Source organism: Pollachius pollachius (genome assembly GCF_949987615.1).
Source record: "Pollachius pollachius genome assembly, chromosome: 3".
Taxonomy (NCBI): Eukaryota; Metazoa; Chordata; class Actinopteri; order Gadiformes; family Gadidae; genus Pollachius; species Pollachius pollachius.
This window is the reverse complement of record NC_136936.1, coordinates 12,187,936-12,209,569: the sequence shown is the minus strand read 5'-3', so window position 1 is coordinate 12,209,569 and position 21,634 is coordinate 12,187,936. Positions and strand designations below refer to the sequence as shown.

General features: G+C 43.3%; 3 protein-coding genes across 5 annotated transcripts; 2 read left to right on the top strand and 1 right to left on the bottom strand.

Moving 5' to 3' along the window:
* The first annotated feature begins 919 nt into the window (after positions 1–919).
* On the top strand, positions 920–5,631 carry b3gnt2l (UDP-GlcNAc:betaGal beta-1,3-N-acetylglucosaminyltransferase 2, like). Of its 3 annotated transcripts, XM_079732683.1 has the most exons (3): positions 920–938; positions 2,535–2,564; positions 3,678–5,631. In XM_079732683.1, the coding sequence occupies exon 3, from the start codon at positions 3,753–3,755 to the stop codon at positions 5,016–5,018; it is 1,266 nt and encodes a 421-aa protein (XP_079588809.1). In that variant the 5' UTR covers positions 920–938; positions 2,535–2,564; positions 3,678–3,752; the 3' UTR covers positions 5,019–5,631. The 3 variants fall into 3 exon arrangements, with proteins under 3 accessions (XP_079588809.1, XP_079588808.1, XP_079588810.1); XM_079732682.1 differs by lacking the exon at positions 920–938 and having other exon boundaries at positions 2,503–2,564; XM_079732684.1 differs by lacking the exon at positions 920–938 and having other exon boundaries at positions 2,521–2,564; positions 3,648–5,631.
* Positions 5,632–5,678: 47 nt separating this feature from the next.
* On the bottom strand, positions 5,679–17,171 carry bckdha (branched chain keto acid dehydrogenase E1 subunit alpha). The gene is made up of 8 exons (XM_079732681.1): positions 16,875–17,171; positions 14,326–14,499; positions 13,365–13,451; positions 12,991–13,099; positions 9,852–10,013; positions 8,738–8,944; positions 7,419–7,560; positions 5,679–6,644 (listed from the first exon to the last, which is right to left on the bottom strand). The coding sequence occupies exons 1-8, from the start codon at positions 16,983–16,985 to the stop codon at positions 6,302–6,304; spliced, it is 1,335 nt and encodes a 444-aa protein (XP_079588807.1). The 5' UTR covers positions 16,986–17,171; the 3' UTR covers positions 5,679–6,301.
* A 452-nt stretch (positions 17,172–17,623) lies between these two features.
* On the top strand, positions 17,624–19,808 carry exosc5 (exosome component 5). Its single transcript, XM_079731800.1, has 6 exons — positions 17,624–17,755; positions 18,055–18,168; positions 18,711–18,832; positions 19,124–19,264; positions 19,372–19,461; positions 19,648–19,808. The coding sequence occupies exons 1-6, from the start codon at positions 17,647–17,649 to the stop codon at positions 19,741–19,743; spliced, it is 672 nt and encodes a 223-aa protein (XP_079587926.1). The 5' UTR covers positions 17,624–17,646; the 3' UTR covers positions 19,744–19,808.
* The last annotated feature ends 1,826 nt before the right edge of the window (positions 19,809–21,634 follow it).

Here is a 21,634-nt window from a genome sequence, read left to right as displayed (position 1 = left end):
GCCAACAAAGAGCAGTAGTCACTTATGTTGAAACGATTATATTCAGGCTTCAATGAAAGCAGAATAAAAAATAAATAAGGTACATTATAAGGAATGTATAGCTGAATAAGCAGACTCATATTTAAGAATGCAATATACTATATTATTGCATTGTCCTTTACTTATATCACCTGCAGATTTGACAGCGATAGTGCCTTCTCAGGCAGTATGCTATTGCGCAAGCGTGCTTGGCGTTAGTCCCTTCACGAGCTCATTCCACACCGTACGAGACAGACGGTAGGGTGAATCTGTCTCTGCATATCAGACATTGCTTACGCAGGCATTTTCCAAAGCCAGTCCTTACGACAAAGTAGACCTAAATGTCGATGGAAAGGGCTTTAAAGAGAGTCAAAACACTCGATCCCAGGTACGCGTTATCTGCCCGCACACATTTCGGCCAAATTGAGATAAATGCAAGATCGCAAGCAAGTGGAGAAACAAATCCCTACTATTAAACATTAGTGTTTTTCAGAGATGGAAGTAACTTGAGATAAGATTTTTATTTTTTCCTTACTAGTATTTTACCCCTTCAGATGTATTAATATCGAAATTAGAAGATAAAATTAACATACCGTGATATAATACCGTCTATGCCTCAAATCATACCGTGATATACATTTCAGTCCATACCGTGCAGCCCTTATTTGAAGGAACTCTTGTGGTAAATTAGAGCTAAGTCAAGCTTTTTGGAGCAAAAACAACAGCTATGTCATGGTTTGTCTGTTTCCTTGTCTTGTTTTGGTGTGTTTCCCGTTTTACTTTGGTATCTCTGTATTGTTACTCCCCATGATCTGTCAAGTTTCCCTAATGTGTTTCAGCTGTTCCTCGTTGCGTGCCCTGTGTTTGGTATTTAAGCCCTTGTTTTTCCTTTGTTCCTTGTCGGATCATTGTAGTTTGTGGTGAGTTGTGTCCTGTGTGTTCCCCGCGTCACCTGTGTTGTCGGTGTTCTTTGCCCTTTGCGTTAATCAATTATCCTTTACCTGAACTGTCTGCTATTGGGTCCTACCTGCCTGCCTGCCACCCGCTAACCGTGACAAGCTATTTGTTTGCTTGATTCAACTAACGTTAGCTACCACTTTTTTGATGTGATATAATTTACAATAATATTGCATTTTTAGGACCGAGTCAACGCCGATTACTGCACGAACGTAGACCTTGCATATAGTTAGTAAATTCTAACATAGGGCTATTTAGATAAATAATCTGGCAAGGGTGTTGTCCTAGGCTAATACACCAATAGCAAATTTCTGTATAATAAAGTGCTACATTTTGCATCCAAGTCTGTCATTTGAAATCTTTCCTTTGTATTGTGTGCTACAACCTCCGTAATGAATATTCACGCTAAATCCCGCCCAGGGTAGCTCAGAATTCGAGTAGCCGTATCTCGAAACACCGATCAGTCCTTGGACCGATGATTTCTTCCCCCCCCCCCCCAAATGTTGGGCAACAATTGGTCCGCCAACAACAAAAGTTACTTAAGAATGACGGTGCACTGGATAGACCGCATTACTTTGAAACTTGAGAATGCGGCTCTTGCCTGTAAGAGGGTGAGAGGAAGACACACTTACGATGTCATAGATTGCGAAATTGATTAGGTTCATTCAGCCTTTGGCCACATAAAGTAACAGCATGTGTCACCGCCGCTTAAGTGTATTTCTGTTTTAATTGTATGGGATAAAGTGACCTTTTTATACTTTTCATTGACCACCTAATTTTTGTTCTCATGTTTCCCAAAGCCTGTGTTTTGAAACTTGTGTATTGCTACTGATTAACCTCCCCATAGCCTACTTTATCCTGTTTGTGGATTTTACAGTGAGGCATTTCTTTGTGCAGACAGGGATATCGTTCTTTCATCGTTCATCTTTTCTATTAATTAATTTTTAATTAATTTTATTGTATGACAATGTTTATATGTGAAGCACTTTGAGTCTGCCTTGTGTATGAAAAGTGCTAGATAAATAAAGTTGCTTTGCCTTTCATATGGTTTTATATGCTATTTTGTATAGATTTATACAATAAACACTAAGTGATAGGGCTATGATGTTTGTCCATGTATCTACAGTAAATTAAGAAACGGGAAAGTAAAGTAATAAGTAGTGAAGTCACTTTTCAAATGCAGTAACTAGTAAAGTAATCTCATCATACAATTTACAGAAGTAACTAGTAATAAGTAACAATCGTTTTTTGGAGTAACTCCCCCAACACTGGTTTATGGTATATATAGTAGGGAGTTAGCGAGAAAAGTCGTCATAATACAATACGTAGTTGTATTGCTGGGTTTCAGGATCTTCAAACGGTAAAAATGTAAATTACTGTTGAAACAACCCAAACCCTGGAAACATGAGTTGGTATTTTCGAAATGAAAGTGAGTCTCACCTGTACGGACGGAGTCTTCGAGGATGGGAGGGACTATTGTTACAGGTCGATGGGGCGGGGGCATGTTTTGTGAGCACTTGGTTGACTCATTAATGTAACTAGGTGTTTCTCTCCGGCAGTGCGTGACGTGTGGCGTAGCGACAAGCAAGGTACAGTACGTGCTACTTATTTACCTTTTATACAGCTTATTCTTACAATTGCGGTTAAAGGCTAAGAATGCTTGACCGTGTATAACGTCGAGGTACGGCGCAAAAAGACTAGGCTACTATCAATTTGTTAAATCCGTCCTGCGCTGCGCCTTGCCTCTTCTCGTATGAATGGAGGGGTTGTTGCTAGAAGCGCTAGATGATTTTCGCGCTGATCATGTCAAGGGGGCTAACCCTCAGGACTTCGCATGAGTGTCTCGACTGATTTAAATTGTTTTCTAACTAAGAACTCCTGTCTAATTAAGCACAAGAGCAGAAGCTGTGGGATTTACTTCATCCAGTTAATCATCCATCAGATAACGTTAAAGAAAAGCCCTGTTTGTTTTATGGGAGGATAGACAAATATTCATTAATGTTTTTGTGGAACTGCTTTAATCATTACATGTAAACCTTGAACTACACCTCTCTCTTATATCTCCCCCACCCTATAAAGCAAGACTTTTATTTGGTTGTGTTATTTACAACAGGCATCACCTCAAGGTTATAGATATAAAGTTGTAGTTTTGTAGTTTTCCTTTTATTTTTTGGCATGGCGTGATCAACTACAACAACTACTACCACAACGTGTAAATGAGATATGATCTAGTTGTGCTGTACCATATCAACATGGGTCCCATGAGGGACGCCAGCAGCCCTGGCTCCTAGGGGGCCCTCTTACTGCAGTAAACAGGCAGGGTTACCTTGGGTCTTGCTGTTCACTAGCCCTAAGAAGGCGTACATGGTTTGGGGTATCTTCCCTTGACCCCTGACAGTGTTGCATCAGACCTTAATCAGCAGATGCTAATCAGAGGTTATCCACGCTTGAGAGGGGTTGGGTGGTTCTTCCTCTTCAGAGTGGAAAATCAGCTAATTATGTTCTGCTTGTCGTATTAGATTGTTTGACTGCGTAGAATAGCCAGATAGACTGTGTTATGCAAAAATAGAGGGGGGGGGGGGGGGGGGGGGGTGAGAATATGAAGTTTGCTATAATAAGCCTGTTAAATAATATTCAGCTGTTCACTGGAACTACGTTTTGACTGTTACCAGCTGAGTGATTGGATGCCTTCTTCCTCCCAGTGACATGGCTCTTCGGTGAGAGGAAAAGTGCAACGGCTTCAATTCCTTTCGACTCATCTCCTTCCCTCAAGGGCGATGAGGCGTGTCCGATCCCTGATGGCCATGGTTCTGCTCGGCGCTTTGCTCCTCATCCTAGTCCTCTCCAACTGGCAGATAGACTCAGCTGAAGCGCGCCTTGCGAATCAGGAGCTGCTGTCTCGCGGCTCTTCTCCTCCGGATCCCCAGAAGCCGGTCTGGAAGCCTACGACTCCGACTCCGGCTCCGACTCCGGCTCCGCCTAAGCTGGTCCTCAACACCACGGTGTCAGAAAACTTTCGGGAGTTCTTCCCCCACAACACGGCCTACTGGAGCCGACTGCTGCACGCCTTCCTGAGGCAGCACGATCGATTCCACACCGTCACGCCCCCTGCGGAGTGGAACGAGTGCAAGGAGGCGAGCCGCGAGGTGCTGAAGACCAACGTGCACGACTTTGACACCTACCCGGACTTGCACAAGGACTTCCTACGCATGTGCCACTGCCGCAACCCCCCCCTGTTGATCGAGCCCAAAAAGTGCACCTCGGGAGGGAACGGTTCCTTCCTCCTGCTGGCCATCAAGTCGGTCCCATCCAACTTCCAGCGGAGACAGGCGGTGCGGGAGACTTGGGGGACGGAAGGTGTGTACCAGGGCGGGCTGAGGGTCCGCACCATCTTCCTGCTTGGCAGCTCGTCGAACATGGACCCCAATCTTGCCCAGCTGCTGGAGTTCGAAGCCCAGCGGTACCAGGATGTGCTCCAGTGGGACTTCCACGAGTCCCTGTTCAATCTCACCCTCAAGTTCGACGCCTTCTTCAAGTGGACGTGGAGCAACTGCCGTGACGTGTCCTTCATCTTCAGCGGCGATGACGACGTGTTTGTCAACACGCCCACCATCCTGGACTACCTGCGGGCGCTGGCGCCGGAGCCGGCGTCGCGGCTCTACGTGGGCCAGGTGATCAGCCCGGCCAGCCCCATCCGGGACCCAAAGAGCAAGTACTACATCCCGCAGTCATACTACGAGGGCGCGTACCCGCCGTATGCCGGGGGAGGGGGCTTCCTCTTCTCGGGGGCCCTGCTGGGGCGCATGGCCCAGTTGTCCAGCCTCATCCCCCTGTTCCCCATCGATGACGTCTACGTGGGGATGTGCATCCACGCGCTGGGTGTGGCGCCCGAGAAACATTCAGGCTTCCAGACGTTCGACGTGGCGGAGAACAACCGGGAGAACATGTGCGTTCACAAGAAGCTGATGGTGATCCACCAGCGCACACCGCGCGAGGTGAAGCGGCTCTGGAAGGGCATCCACAGCCCCTTGCTCACCTGCTGAGCCAATCGCAGAGGACACGATTCTCTGCCAGGAGCGAGGCGGATTGGCAGATTTCACAATCGTTAGCCATGGGACATCGCAAGAGGGGTGCATCCAACCCTGATGCATCATCCGTTTTGGGGGAGGATAGCTGGATTCCCCAACAACCCATCCGTGGTGGAATTGACCAACTGGTGGGCTGGGGCTGGATCAATTCAACATGCAACTGGGTGGACACTCCCACTGCTGATGTCACTAGCGGATGGATTGATTTGAAATGGCTTGTAAAGAGTCTTATTATTCATTATTTATGTCCTTTGGAAAAGCCTCTGCATCACATAGGTGTACTTTATTACAACAGGATGTACACTCCCAGTACTGTCTACTTTATAACAGGGTGCTACCTTAACAAAGGATGGTCTATGGTTAACTCATAACATGTAGATGAGGCCATATACACTTTGTAAATGTTAGAAAAGGTTCCCCTTTTCTTGCAGTTTGAATCAGACCCGTTCAGCCTTTATAGATTAAAACTTGAACCAGTTGTGATAGGCCGTTGCTGGGAAAATTAAAGTTATTTTAGCAAGTCTATTACCTTTACTTACATCAGGGTTGTGTGAAACTTATTATTGTCAAATAAAAAGAATGCTGGAATCGTCCATTATTTTTTTTATTAGCGTTTCAAACCGACAAACATGTTGCGTTAACTTATTTCACTGAAGACCTGACACTCAAGGATGTGTTGTAACAGAAATAAGGTTGAAAGGTTCTATAAGGGGACAAAAAGCACCTTTGTAAATATAAACCAATTACCCCCATTAATGTGAATGTTTAGACACCAGGCTTTTTAAGAAAGGAAACCAGTTATGTACTCAAACTGAAACAGACAAGGAAATGTAATTGGAGCCTTTTACGTCTCCTATTTAAGCCTCTAGGAACAACTATGTTATAGTTCATAGTTGTGGTGTTTATTGCTCAGTTTGTACATTTCTAGGGTAATATAGTATAATATGGTGTACAACGGATGGATGAATGGAAAAAAGGTGCTATAGGAAAAAGGTTGGTAACCTTGAAAGTCACTGTAACATAAGGCACAAAATCTAGAGCTGGAATACATTGTGAAGGTACACACACACACACCACCCCTTCTCTTTGTAGAGAAGAAACACTGAAGTCTTATCAAAACTAGAACTCTAAACATACCAAACGCATACCAAACCCACCAACCCTGGGGGGGGGGGGGGGGGGGGTTCAACTCAGGAGCGGTGTCGCACGGCCTCCCGCCGGCCAGCCTGTGTGCGAGGTTACTTCTCATACGCCTCCAGGGGGTAGTGCTCCTTGTACTGCTTCACGTGTCTCCACATGCCGTCGCGCTGCTTGGTCAGGTTGGGCGTCATCTCCTTGTAGACGTCGGTGAAGAGCAGGTCGGGCCTGGGCTTGTGGCGCTTCTCGGCCTTCTCGAAGGCCTCCATCACCATCTTGCGGGACTCCTTCCTCCAGGAGCGCTCGTCGTCCTCGCCCCACCAGCCCCGCGCCGTCATGTAGAGGCGCAGGCGGGAGATGGGGTGGTCCTGCTTGTCCCAGTAGTTGACCTCGTCCACCGAGCGGTAGGCCGAGCTGTCGTCACTGGTGCTGTGGTGGCCGATCCTGGATGGAGGGGGGAGTTAACCTCGCTGTCATAATGTTCAACACTTGGAGTTGTGACAGTTTTGACAACAGGTTTAACGAGTCGGCAACTATGAATCATTATATCGTTCAAATTAAACAATTGAATACACGCAGCCGATCCTGGATGGAGGGGGGAGTTAACCTCGCTGTCATAATGTTCAACACTTGGAGTTGTGACAGTTTTGACAACAGGTTTAACGAGTCGGCAACTATGAATCATTATATCGTTCAAATTAAACAATTGAATACACGCAGACATCATTGCAGCCATGACTGAACTGATTGCTGATTCAAGGGAATTGACCAAATAGGGAAATGCCTTTCAAAGTTCACTAGAAACATGATCGAAAGCTTAAAACCAGTTCCTCGAGCAATGTACAAAACAAAGAACCCCTACGGCGTCGTTACTACCTCAAGACATCTCAAACTTGCGGTGCACCGCAGACTTACTGAAAAAAGGAAATGTTGCTAATGCTCACCACAGCATTGATATAAAATAATTTTCAGTGATCCAAAAAAACGTCTGAACTAACTGCTTAATTATTCTCTCTCACAGCAAATAAGTACACATATAAAAATAAAAAAAGTAATCGCACTACTGGTCGGGTCTCCACTCATCTCCAATCCTTTCCTGTTCTGCCATTCAATCTCGCCTTCCTCTCATCCATTCCAAACCTTTTCTTCAGTCCATCCCCTCCTGCTCCTATAAAGGCATTCAGCCGTTCTTCCATGTCATCTGGTCCTCCGACTAACCTGTAGGTCATGGCCTCGATGAGGAAGGGCTGGTTCTCTGCCACTGCCCGGCGCCGGGCCTCCTTTGTGGCATTGTAGACGGCAAACACGTCGTTGCCGTCCACGCGGATTGACATCATGCCGTAGCCGGGCCCACGTGCAGCTGAAACACACATACCGGAGAAGATGGGTCAAAGGCTGGTATCGGCGTATCAGCGTTGCATTTAAAACACTAACCAGAATCAGGGCGAGATCAAACATTCACATGCAGATTTCTCCCTTAATTCCAGTTGAATACAAGTTTATTAAAGCGAATGGCTATAATGTAACAGCCGATTAGATTGGCGTCACTTGAATTTGCAGGGTGTAGGAGTGGCCGCTAATTTATGAGGGCTTAATTTTAATCACCAGAGCTTTTATTCAAAACCACAAACTCATATCAATCATTGAATTTACGATGTGTTTGTGATTTTGAATAAAAGGAAGGAAGGAAGACCATCATACCTTGAGCTGCCGTACCTTCACCTGAATTGAGGAGATGAGAGAGCAGCAGCTCAGGTTTGAAAACATTTCCAAACTACCCAGTTTATGTGAGTTTAGCGGATTGAATCAAAGCCATGGCGAGGAAGATGGTCTAATCTGAATGGACAAAATGAAGGAGTAGCAGCTCAGTTATGAAAACATTAAAGATGAATCCCTTTATTAATGAGTCAGTTTAGCTATGTTAGGTTTGTTTAAACGTTTCCATGTGCACTGACGAGGTGGCCAGCGGCCAGAGCCATACCTGAAAACTGACTTATAAAGTGATTCATTAATGAATGTATTATTCACGCTTCACTCATCACTGTCTTTAGTTTTTCCTCACAGCTGTATTGGCAGGGCAGCTAGTCGGCAAACCGTCAACATTTCTCTCCCCTCAGAGCAGCTACCCCCCTCACCCAGTGATGTCTGTCTCCATGGTGGCTCCCTGGAGGAACCTAGACGTTCACTCTGGTCCCACTGAACTAGCTTCGTTCAGCCAACCATGGGGTTGGCTGAACGAAGCTACGACCTGTATTTGCTAGTATAGCAGACTTTTTTTATCCAAAGAGAATTAATGAAGTGATTATACAGGCATATATTCCGAATTGAAGCCGATATTGGTGTGTAGGCAGGTTCTGATCCACTAAAAGGAATGTGTATATTTGTGGTTGTTCTTCGTAAATGTCCCTCTTATTATCTTAATAGATTAGAACAAGTCTGTCCCAGCCATCTTTTAAATCTCCATAGGCTAACCAGCTGGTCTTAACCGACTTTGATATCCACGTCTGTGGGACGTCAGCGTTCCCCGTCTCTCTCACCGATGCCGTCGCCGCGGTACTGCTCGTTGGTGGGAGTTGAGATGGCGTAGCCGTTGTTTCTGCAGAAGAAGATGAGCGGGCACTCCAGGGTAGCGGAGAAGTTGAAGCCGGCGTGGGCGTCCCCCTCGCTGGCCGCGCCCTCGCCAAAGTAGCAGATGACCGCGCGGTTCAGGTTCTCTCGCTTCAGAGCGTAGGCCGAGCCAGCCGCTGTGAACACAACACGCACCTGTTTATGTCAACACGTCCGACGGCTATACACAGTGAGAGTTCATTCGGTCACAGAGACGACGGTTAGACTGCAGACCGTAGAGAACATGCTCGTTGTCTCCGTGAGGTCAATGGTGGCCGGGCTGCGGAGCCTGCGGCCCGGCTGCCCGCGGCCGGGCTGCGGAGCCCGCGAGGAGGATTGACTCGATCTATAAATGAAGTCCCTCAATCTTAATTGGCTTAACACCATGACCAACATTATGAAACATCCATTAACATCCACATTTGCCTCAAACAATGTTAGGCTTACAGCCCATGCAAATAGTTGTGAATAATATTCTTGTTGTTCTTTTAATTGTTTGTTATTCTGACCATTCTGTTTGATAACATAATTATCCCTCCCTGCTATTTTGTAGTTCCCCAAAACACCCTGAAACAACTTGAGTCTCACATACTTATGCCACCATACGCCACTAACAGTGCAAGCAGGCCAATGGCAACCAAGCACGCAGTCCTTTCCCCCTCACTTTAAAAACCACCAGCCGCTACTGTACTGTACTACTTTGAGATTAATTAAACCAGTTAAGTGGCTTCTCCGACAACAATGCAAACGCCAGTCCCGTAATCCTTTTAAAAATTTGTTCCAGATCGGTGCGTTTGTTTTTGTAATGATCCGTGTGTAAGAACTACACTTTAGTTATACACAGTGATATAGTTAGTTAGTTATAACTAATCAATATCATACACTTATACAAGTACAGGCTTGCTCGGAAGTACTGCCTTACCTTATTTAAATCAATCAACTCCCAATACAAAAGGGAATTGAACACCAATTCCCGAGGGTATCGGTAAACAGCTTATATGAGAGGGAATCGATCACGCGTAGACTCCCGAACAGACAGCTCACCCTGGGGTATCTGGGTGGCGAGCGGCGAGGAGATGGTGACGAAGTGGAGGTCCTTGCTGCCGTAGTGGACCGGCATCTGGCGCCCCTTCCCCAGGTCATCTGCGTTGGCATAGCACTGGGCCATGAAGGAGTCCAGGGGGAAACCACGGTACATCAGCACGCCTACCGGACCACAAACCCAACACAACCGTCAACAACTCACCATCAACACTACAGAACAGTATACGTACCCTGGTCGTCATATGATATTCACCATCAACACTACAGAACAGTATATGTATACTGGTCGTCATATGATATTCACCATCAACAGTACAGAACAGTACATGTATACTGGTCGTCATATGATATTCACCATCAACACTACAGAACAGTACATGTATACTGGTCATCATATGATATTCACCATCAACAGTACATGTATACTGGTCATCAATGATATTCACCATCAACACTACAGAACAGTACATGTATACTGGTCGTCATATGATATTCACCATCAACAGTACAGAACAGTACATGTATACTGGTCATCATATGATACTCACCATCAACATTAAAGAACAGTACATGTATACTGGTCGTCATATGATATTCACCATCAACACTACAGAACAGTACATGTACCCTGGTCGTCATATGATATTCACCATCAACACTACAGAACAGTACATGTATACTGGTCGTCATATGATATTCACCCTCAACAGTACATAACAGTACATGTATACTGGTCGTCATATGATATTCACCATCAACACTACAGAACAGTACATGTACCCTGGTCGTCATATGATATTCACCATCAACAGTACAGAACAGTACATGTATACTGGTCGTCATATGATATTCACCATCAACAGTACATGTATACTGGTCGTCATATGATACTCACCATCAACAGTACAGAACAGTACATGTATACTGGTCGTCATATGATATTCACCCTCAACAGTACAGAACAGTACATGTATACTGGTCGTCATATGATATTCACCATCAACAGAACAGTACATGTATACTGGTCGTCATATGATATTCACCCTCAACAGTACATGTATACTGGTCGTCATATGATATTCACCATCAACAGAACAGTACATGTATACTGGTCGTCATATGATATTCACCCTCAACAGTACATGTATACTGGTCGTCACATGATACTCACCATCAACAGTACAGAACAGTACATGTATACTGGTCGTCATATGATATTCACCCTCAACAGTACATGTATACTGGTCGTCATATGATATTCACCATCAACACTACAGAACAGTACATGTATACTGGTCGTCATATGATATTCACCCTCAACAGTACAGAACAGTACATGTATACTGGTCGTCATATGATATTCACCCTCAACAGTACAGAACAGTACATGTATACTGGTCGTCATATGATATTCACCATCAACACTACAGAACAGTACATGTATACTGGTCGTCATATGATATTCACCATCAACAGAACAGTACATGTATACTGGTCGTCATATGATATTCACCATCAACAGTACATGTATACTGGTCGTCATATGATATTCATCAACAGTACAGAACAGTACATGTATACTGGTCGTCATATGATATTCATCAACAGTACAGAACAGTACATGTATACTGGTCGTCATATGATATTCACCATCAACACTACAGAACAGTACATGTATACTGGTCGTCATATGATATTCACCCTCAACAGTACATGTATACTGGTCGTCACATGATACTCACCATCAACAGTACAGAACAGTACATGTATACTGGTCGTCATATGATATTCACCCTCAACAGTACATGTATACTGGTCGTCATATGATATTCACCATCAACACTACAGAACAGTACATGTATACTGGTCGTCATATGATATTCACCCTCAACAGTACAGAACAGTACATGTATACTGGTCGTCATATGATATTCACCCTCAACAGTACAGAACAGTACATGTATACTGGTCGTCATATGATATTCACCATCAACACTACAGAACAGTACATGTATACTGGTCGTCATATGATATTCACCATCAACAGAACAGTACATGTATACTGGTCGTCATATGATATTCATCAACAGTACAGAACAGTACATGTATACTGGTCGTCATATGATATTCATCAACAGTACAGAACAGTACATGTATACTGGTCGTCATATGATATTCACCCTCAACAGTACAGAACAGTACATGTATACTGGTCGTCATATGATATTCACCATCAACACTACAGAACAGTACATGTATACTGGTCGTCATATGATATTCACCATCAACAGTACAGAACAGTACATGTATACTGGTCATCATATGATATTCACCATCAACAGTACAGAACAGTAGATGTATACTGGTCGTCATATGATATTCACCATCAACACTATAGAACAGTACATGTATTCTTAACCTTTATTTTACCAGACAAAATTGCTTGAGGTCAAATGACCTCTTTTTCGAGCAAGGCCTGGCCAAAGTGGCAGCAGTTAAAATGAATGAAATATAAGAAACATAAAAAGAAAGCACAGACATGAAAAAAAAGAGACAAATACATTCCAGTGGGTGAAGAAGAAAAATTCTGAGACAACACTATACAGTGAAACATTGCCAAACTCCAAAATTTGCCATTAGAAAACATGTGAGTCGAGTTTTAAAATCATTCATAGTGATGAGTTCCTGCAATTTGAGTGTTCCAGGCGGAGGGAGCAGAGTACATGAAGGCCCACTTCCCAAACTCGAGTACGAGTTCTGGGGACTGAGGGGGATAAAAAGTCCAGAGAGCGCAAACTGTATGATGAATTTGATTTAAAAGTGAGGTAGGTGCAGAGATATGAAGGGAGTAGTCCAGTAATTGCTTTGCAAATGAAGGTGTACCATTGAAGAAGCCTGCGAGCTGACAAGGACAGCCAGCCTACTTTAGAGTACATGGTGCAATGATGGGTCGGCATACTGGTCGTCATAGGATATCTACCATCAACAGTACAGAACTGTACATGTATACTGGTCGTCATGACCTATGACAAACGCATTTGTATTTTGGTTTGCATTACGGAGGAGGTTATTTTACATTGTTGGTTTTAACTGAGGAACAGAATTAGGGGTGAAAATTTCACCAGGCCCTGAAGCTTACCTGCTTCTCTGTACTGTCCAAACACCAGGTCATTAGGCTCCAGAGCAGCCGCGCTGCCGATGTGGGTTCCCTCCTCTCCGTAGTTGGTCATGTAGAAGGAGATTCGACCCTGGAGCAGATGGACCATTAACAAAAGATAACAGGTGTCTTTGTTCTGCTACTGCCCTTATGGGTAACACAGCTTAATATGATACTATTTATTCACAATAACTGACTTGCAGTGCATTTGAAGATCATTAATTAAGAGCAGGTAGAGGTTAGGGAGACTCTGGCTGGCTCATGGATGCCTACACGTTAGACTGTGGACACGGGGATCAGACCCAGAACCTTTCCACTCTTATTCAAAGAGCCGTTGATTTAGGCTCTTGACTTGCCTGTCTCTGAGATTCATACAGAATCCGATCCATGGTGTTGAGGAGAGTCATTTTCTGGTAGAAATTCCGCACCGTCTCTTTGGAAAGCTGAGGGTTGGAATAAAGGGTCACAATGTGCCGAATTCGCACAGAGGATTGGTCTAATAGAAAATGGTGATGCATTACAATTTGTGATCAGACCATCCAATATCGATCACAGATTTCTTTAGTAGTGAGGTATAAATTAATAGGATGTTTCTTTGTCAGATATGGATATCATTGTTTCATTGTTTGCTCATTATATGTTGGTCAGCACTGGTATTATAAACCTGTTTTAAATTAATTTCTGTAAAAAAATATATAAATCTTAGCCTAGTTTTCATTGTAAAGAGAAATTGGTTCTCGTATTGCATTGGCTCGTATTCCTTATCGGCCAAAAGCTAAAGGGAAATCACAACTACCAGGTCTTTATCTCTGGTGATTTAATATTTGTTATGTACAACGAAAATATATATATTTTTTAATTGTTTTACGACTCGACTTAAGACTAGGTCAAGTATATTTACATTTTGGGCATTTAGCAGACGCTTTTATCCAAAGTGACTTACAATAAGTACATTCGTCAGAAGAAGTGAAACAATATACCGCTGTTGGTAAAGATGTTTATAGAACCAAGTGCAAGTATTAACAATCGCTAGGTTGAACAAAGAAATGTACTTGTGAAGTTACTTTTGGTAAAAAAAACACTAGAGCTACAGTAAATAGACTAAATGTTCGGCATGCCATTTTGGAACTTCCCAAAAGCAACAATGGCAAGATACCAAAACAAAAGACAAATAGCATAACTGTGATGAATGTGTTCATACAGTATTGAACTGGATTTGCGACATTCTTCCTCGACACACTAGAACAGTCAAGGTATCCAGGGCGTAGTCTACTACACTGTGCACACCCGGAACACTGGGTGAAGTGGCCGTCATACCTGCGGGTCCTCAGAGGGGTTGATGATCTGACCCTGCCGGTCCATCACCCGGTAAATGGGGATCCCCGAGATGACGTTGGGTTGGATGAACTCCAGACGGTCTATAAACTCAGCAGAGGCTCCGGGGAACTGAGGCTTGTCTGTGGGGTCGAAGGACTGCTGCCGGCGAACCCCCTGCAAAGGGACATAGGTAAAGCATACATAACGACATTAGACCTTATCCTAACAAACGTATTGAATCAAAGGACTACTGTTTCACAATACCTGCAAGCACAGAAAAACAAATATTATCAGATCCAATTAATTCACGATTATTTTTTTATTCAACCTTTATTTTACTAGGCAAGTCTTTGAGATTAGAAATCTATCACGTAACAGAGCTTTCACATTCCAAGACCAAAAATCTAATACAGGTACACGGACCAAAGAATCAGAGTTTACTTCATAATAAGCCATTTTAGTATTAAGAGAAGAGAACATGGAAATGCAGCAAACAAATAGACAAAACAAGTGAGTAGACCAAGAATATGTTTAAAGAACACTAATAAAAAAAAAAAATCATATTAACCCCAACCGTCCCCCACAACCAATTTCATTGGTTGAATGATAAAGACTGCAGGTTAATGTGTTGTTGGATTTCTGATGCATTTGAACAGAAAACCTTACTCTCTATTAATCAGGGAGGCTCTGAAATATACAGCTGTATAATGATACGATTATTAATTAAACCTATAAACACGTGAGGAGAAAGAATAAAAGTACCTGTAAGCACAGTAGACTAATGATACACATCTGGCGCCCTCTAGTGGAGAAATAACTTTACAATTTGCTGTGATAAACCTATAGGCTACTAACAGATAGTCAGAAGAGAATAACAGGAAGTAAAAGAAGTTAAAAGATAATAAAAACAAAACAATATGATAATGAACAAGCATGGCAGCGGTATCTCCATCCACAGTGGGCCAATGCGATACGCTCTGCCGTGGGTCTGGGGAAGCTGGAGCCCGGGATCCCACAAAGTTACTCAACCAAAGAGTCTCCCCCTTCCAACTTTTCCGGGAAACATACCACCCGCAGATAATTGCACCTAGTAGCAAGGCTAAGTCCTCCACCTTCGGCCTTGAGTAGTTTGTTGTCTGACTGCAGTCAAGAGCAGTTTTCGCTCTGGGCTACAATCCGGTCACTGTGATCCGTCATCACTGTGTCCATATCTGACAACTGTTGGGTGTGGGACTCAATGGTGGACATAATCTCTTCCAATTCAGATTGTTTTAAGTGTCAAAGTTAAGGTTAGTCAGGTCGGCCATTGATACAGAGTTTGTCAAAGTCTGCATGAATTGATTGGGGGGCCGGGATTAAGGGGTGTATGTGGTGGAGGGATGGAGCATGAAGGTGTGAAGGGGGTGGATTGACCACTGACCAGTGGAGGTGTGCAGAGGTGGCTTTGGTTGAGGGGTGCTATGATGGGGTGAAACCATAGCCCCTTTCACACATAGCTCCCAGTAAATTACTGAGACACCTTTCAGGAACTGCTAGTGGTTTACACAATTCACAAACGCCCCTACATTTTGGAAGATTGCCGTCTTGCACCCTTTCCCACATGGCATAGCAATGCTATACAATATGACAAATCAGTACATTCAATGTACATTATCTTAATGTATGGATATATTCAGCCGCACATTCAACTTTAAACTGAATTCAATACTTGTATCCTCATTGTATTACAAAACTGCTTTGGACATTTTTTTTGTTGTTTACATTCTTTGGAACTGTAGAAGTGTTATTGTGTTTATTTTTATTCTATATACTATTTATTATGTACATTTTACTATGGTGCACTTATTTCCACATCTTTTTAATCTACTATGCCTCGTACGTATTATTTGCTTGCCACGTCGAAAAGAAGAAAATAATGTAATAAAGCATGACCCTTTCCGCACAAATGACACTTTGACTTTAACTTTGAAGACAGAAAGTCGTATTGCGAAACCTATAAGTAGCTTGACAGAAAGTAGTGTTTGAGTGGAATAAACCTTCCAAACAAGAAGTGATTGGAAAGAGAGTGGAAATGCGTTCCTGGAACTGCAGCCTCCTCCATTGCATGGAAGGAGCATTGCTACAACTCAAAGTGGTAGAGAAAGAAGTTGATGAAAAAGGACAATAAATAAATCTGTGGAGGAGAATAATAAAACATGAAATACAATCCAATACACTTTATTTAATACTAATATTTTTCACCATTTCCGGGTAGGGTGTAAACACTCCCCTGGGTTCGACCAATAGGGTGGCTGCTTAGGATAAAGTCATTTTTGCTTAAATAAACTCTGAAAACCTGAGATTAAGGACAAGCATGTGTTTGTATGATGACTCTGTGTCTATAAACACACATTACGAGTTGGTTCGCTGGAGTAAGGCTACCATACAGGTCTAGCATGTTGAAGCTGGTTAGCCAGTGAAGCTATAAGGTTGGATATGCTAACTGGCAGCTAGCAGGTCAGGCAGCAATCTAACCTTACTGGACATCATTATTGCTCATTTGTACTCACATTAACCCTGAAGCTCCGTTGTTGAAGCATCCTGCATGCGTTCATCCCTGTCATTTGTCTCACTGCTTGGGAACAGACCCCAGAGAGCTTCACACTTCTCATCGCCGCCATCTGCCCTCCCTGGATAACTTAATAATACTAAATAAAGATTTCAAGGGCAAAGGTGAACACTAGGTTGTTTACTTTGTGGACTTCTACAGCTTAACCATACAGTGCACCGCGCTCACACCTCTATATTATCACAATATGAACGCTATCACTTTGTAGGTCAGTGATATGGTGCTTTGACTGGTTCTGGGATGGGCCGCGTCCCATTCATAATCTGTTTAGTAGACCGTCGGCACTTTATTCAAGCACAACAATGGGCTTTCAACGTTAACAAAAAATATTTTTCATCTTCCTATTTTTTAGCCATCCATTTATCTAGAAAGCTCCCTTTCTTTCTTTCTTTCCTTCTTTCTATCTATATGTCTATGGATCGATCGATTTATCTGTTTATCTATTATAAATAGTTTTATTGGCATAAAAAACCGACATTGACATTGCTAAATCACTTGAAACTTTGGGCGAAGGAAGACTTATAAAGAACTTCCTAAACGTTAAAAAAAATAAATAAAAAAAATAACTCGCTTAGGCGAGAAGAAGCCAAAGCGACAAACTGATCAGATTTGGAACGCAGCCGCAGCACATTTTGTCTGACGTCACTACAAAGCGCCATATTTAGAAAAACAGAGAACGTCATCTGACGTCGTCGTCAAATCTTCGCACCACGATGGAGGTCTGTAGCTCGGATGGATTTAACTTTAACGTCACATTACGAGAGTTTGGCTGCGAACAGTCTCTACTATCCAGACCCGATGGCTCCTCGTCTTTTATCCAAGGTGAGTCCTAAATTTACACTGCACGAACTGGTGGCAGCCCATATAGAGAGCCCTAACTGTTCTTGTGTTGTTATGTGTTGACGCTCTGAGTCAGCTCCCATATCATAAATGAATATATTTGTATTACGATCAGTACTGATCAGGGAAAATTAGTATCGTTTCTATATTTCTATACATATAGTGTTTTGTTTTTCTCAATCTCAAGTCGGTCTGTAGCTCAATCTCTGAAGGAGACACCAATCTTATATCTCTCTTCCTGTCTAACCCGTGCGTGCGTGTGTGCGTGCGTGCGTGTGTAGGAGACACCAGTGTGTTGGCTGCTGTGTACGGTCCAGCAGAGGTGAAGGTCAGTAAGGAGATCTACGACCGAGCCACCCTGGAGGTCGTGATACAGACTAAAGTGGGATTACCAAGTAAGGAGATGAATTAATAAATGAAATGTAATGAACAGTTAATGTGGAAATCAGTGTTGTTGCAATTGTGGTTCATGATGACCCATAAGTTGGTCACAGCAGTGGACCAAATAGATGGCGGGATTGCCACAATAAATGTTTTAATATAACTAACCAAAAAAGTATGCATACAAGCCTGCCGTGTCCATTATGTATTTCATAAGACATGTTTGTAGTATGTCACTTTGCATTGGTATTGAGGAGATGGTCACGGCATGAACAAGCTTGGAAGGCCCTTATTGAAATCAACCATGTCCTAAATCTATACCGCTAGATATAGTTTTACAGAAGTCTCCGTTCTTCATCAAGTCGTTTAACACGCAGCCATCTCCGTGTCTTCATGTCAATCTTACCAGCCGGTTCTGAACTTCCTCTGCCAACTGTATAAAATAAAGTTGTTTTTAACGTAGCTGAAATATTCTGCTCAACCGATGCACAGCACTAGGAAGAGCCAGCTGACACGTTTTCCTTTCTGAAGAGAACAATTTGACACTTTGTTTCAGGTGTGAAAGAAAGGTCGCAGGAGCAGTGCGTCCGCGAGACATGCGAAGCCTCTCTGCTCTCCTCACTCCACCCGCGCTCCTCGCTCACTCTCATCCTGCAAGTGTTGCACAATGATGGTTCTGTATCCTACATTCAGTAGCTGGCCCATGCCCCTGGTTTTGTGTCTGTCGCTTTCTCCTGTGTTGTGCCTGTTCATAGAAGAAAAACCACACCGCATTACTCTTAATTGTGTCATGAGTGTATGGATTAAGGCTGCTCCAGCCCATTCGTATCATTATTTAGGGGATGCTTACTGTGGTTGTGCATGTAGCCATTTGGTAGATATTGTTCATGTGCTCTGTGCGAACAGATGTTCTCCATCCATCGAGGACAACAAGTTATCTATCACCCTGTTCCTTAACCCTCTGTGCAGCTCTTGTCATGTTTCCTGAACGCTGCCTGCATGGCATTCATGGACGCCGGGCTGCCCATGAGCTGTCTGTTCTGCGGCGTGACGTGTGCCATCGCCATGGATGGGCAGGTCATAACAGACCCAACAGCCACACAGGAGAAGGTGGACCTACAGTACACTCTCCCCCCCCCCCCCCCCCCCTTTTAGGCGGACCCTGTGACATTGGGTCAATCAGCTCTTTATTTATTTATCATTGACTGTTTCTCCAGGAGAGCCGAGCGTTGTTGACCTTTGCCATCGACAGCACGGAGCAGAAGGTGTTGATGTCCTCCACCAAGGGATCCTTCTCCGTCCATGAGGTAGGGCGGTCTTTATGTTCAGTAGGGACAGCAATCGGTAGGGATCTCACAATATGATATCGAATTTTAAGTAAAACTGACTTTGCTTATTGCATAAGCAATAAATGAATTTGAGATGTAAATGTAATCAATAATGATTCATTGCGATTTTTGACTATATTGTGCGTTTTCAATCTGGGTTCCCAGCTCCAAGAGTGTATTGCCATCAGCCAGAAGGCTTCAGAGAAGATCTTCCAGTTCTACAGAGAGTCTGTCCAGCGGCGCTACTCCAAAACCCTCTGAGACTGCTGGGGAAAACAGTCTTTCTTTGTACAAACCTTCTTGTTTTAATAAAATATTCAACAGTATTTCATGCTACAATTCTCATCCATTTGCAGTGGGCTTTGTCCTTGGTTGGCAGAGTGTGTTTGTGTGTTTTGGAATGAGGGGAATGGTTGACTGAAGATAGTAGCCCTTGAGCTTTAGGATTTCAGATGGACACCCAACTTACCCAGTGGTCTGCACAACCTGGTAGGGGCAGATCTATTCATCATATATCAGGGTGGTCTCTCCCACTTGTGATGTCACTATTCAAAGGGGTAGATTCTGAAATGACTTCTAGTGGCGAATGAACATTGCACCTGTTGGTGTGTAGTTCCCCTTAAATTAACAGAAAAAAGAGCACCAAAGATGATTATGAACCCTTTCTGACACATGCATTATCAAAAGAAAATCAATGTCTGAAACCAAGTGCATTTATTATGTTTTTCATATTTTTTTGTATTAACATTTTAAATACAAGGAAGCTGAGGTGGAAGATGTACAGCATCGCTGATATAATGTAGGACAGTTAGTGGCCTTTCACCTTTTGGGGTTGGTTTGGCGTTTCTAATTGAGTGCTTCACATCATACACCCAACTATCCATTCTTTATTTACTTAGAGCTTTAGTTTGACCCCATATTCTCTGAGGCTAGAGTTGTCTCAAAAAGCATTTAGAATGTCCATTGTCACTTTTAAAGAGTGTCTATTTTACCAACAAGTGTGATGTTGATTTATTCATTTCAAACCCATTCAAACTACCATATTGGGAAATATGTAGGTGTGTCCACCCACTAGCTTTTGAAATGGCTTGCCAATCAACAACACACTTTCAGCTAAATAGGGCCCCGTTAAATTGAACCGGCAAAGGAACAGGTATTTGACTGGTGTGTCTAACGTTATAGTGTTAGAAGCTTGTGGACCGCCCTGTCCAGCAGTGTCTTCCCTTGACTCAAAAAGAGGTTAAACCACAGCATATCCACATTGGTGGTAGATAACATGTAGACGGAGAGGATCCACAGGTTGTTAAAGTGTTCATACAGATTGTAGATCATCGGAAGTGAGTCTTAACAGCTGTTCTTAAGATGATTTGACAAACCATGGTTATTCATAACAGTGTAGATTCCATATCTATAAAACTATATTATATATCTAAATATAAAATATCCTGTTATAGCACGATATCATGTTTTTGTCCTGTCTGAATTTCCTTGAGGAGGTTTGTTTTGTGGACATTGCGGTCAGAGCACTTGGATCCAGGGGACGTTCATTAAGCACACAAAGCTGTTCCTGCAGTCGAGCAGGGATGCAGATGAAGCTGGGAGCAGCAGCGTAGCAGAGTGCAGACTCACCATGCAGTATTTGCTGAGTTCACCGAGACTACAGCAGTTGCCGCTACAGATCATGCATGTAATGGATGCCCAATGCTTAAACGTCTCGTCCAATCAGACGGAGGGGAAGGAGGACGGGGATCCTGGATGTCAGCAATTCTTCTTTTTTTAAAAGCGCCTTGTCCGTCTTTTTCCTAACAAAATACATCCAATGGAGTGTCAAAGCGTACTATGCATAGACTAGGCTTCTTTTCTTTAGAGGTTTCCATCTTAGAAGTTGAAGGCGAGAAGGAGAGTGGGCATCTCGCTCACTGCCTTTTAAAATAATATCTCTCTTCTCCTGAGATGTCTTCCGCAATCAGTACTTGTCTTCAAGGTTCAGCTCCCAGCAATGTAGTCCTCCTTCATCACATAGTCACCACACTATGCTTTCCATTCCACTCTTATTCCTTGCTTTTCCAAATCTCCCGTCATATAATAGAATAAAGTTATACCGTATCTTATCTTCTTCTTTTGGCACATTTCTATTTACGTGGTAAACAAA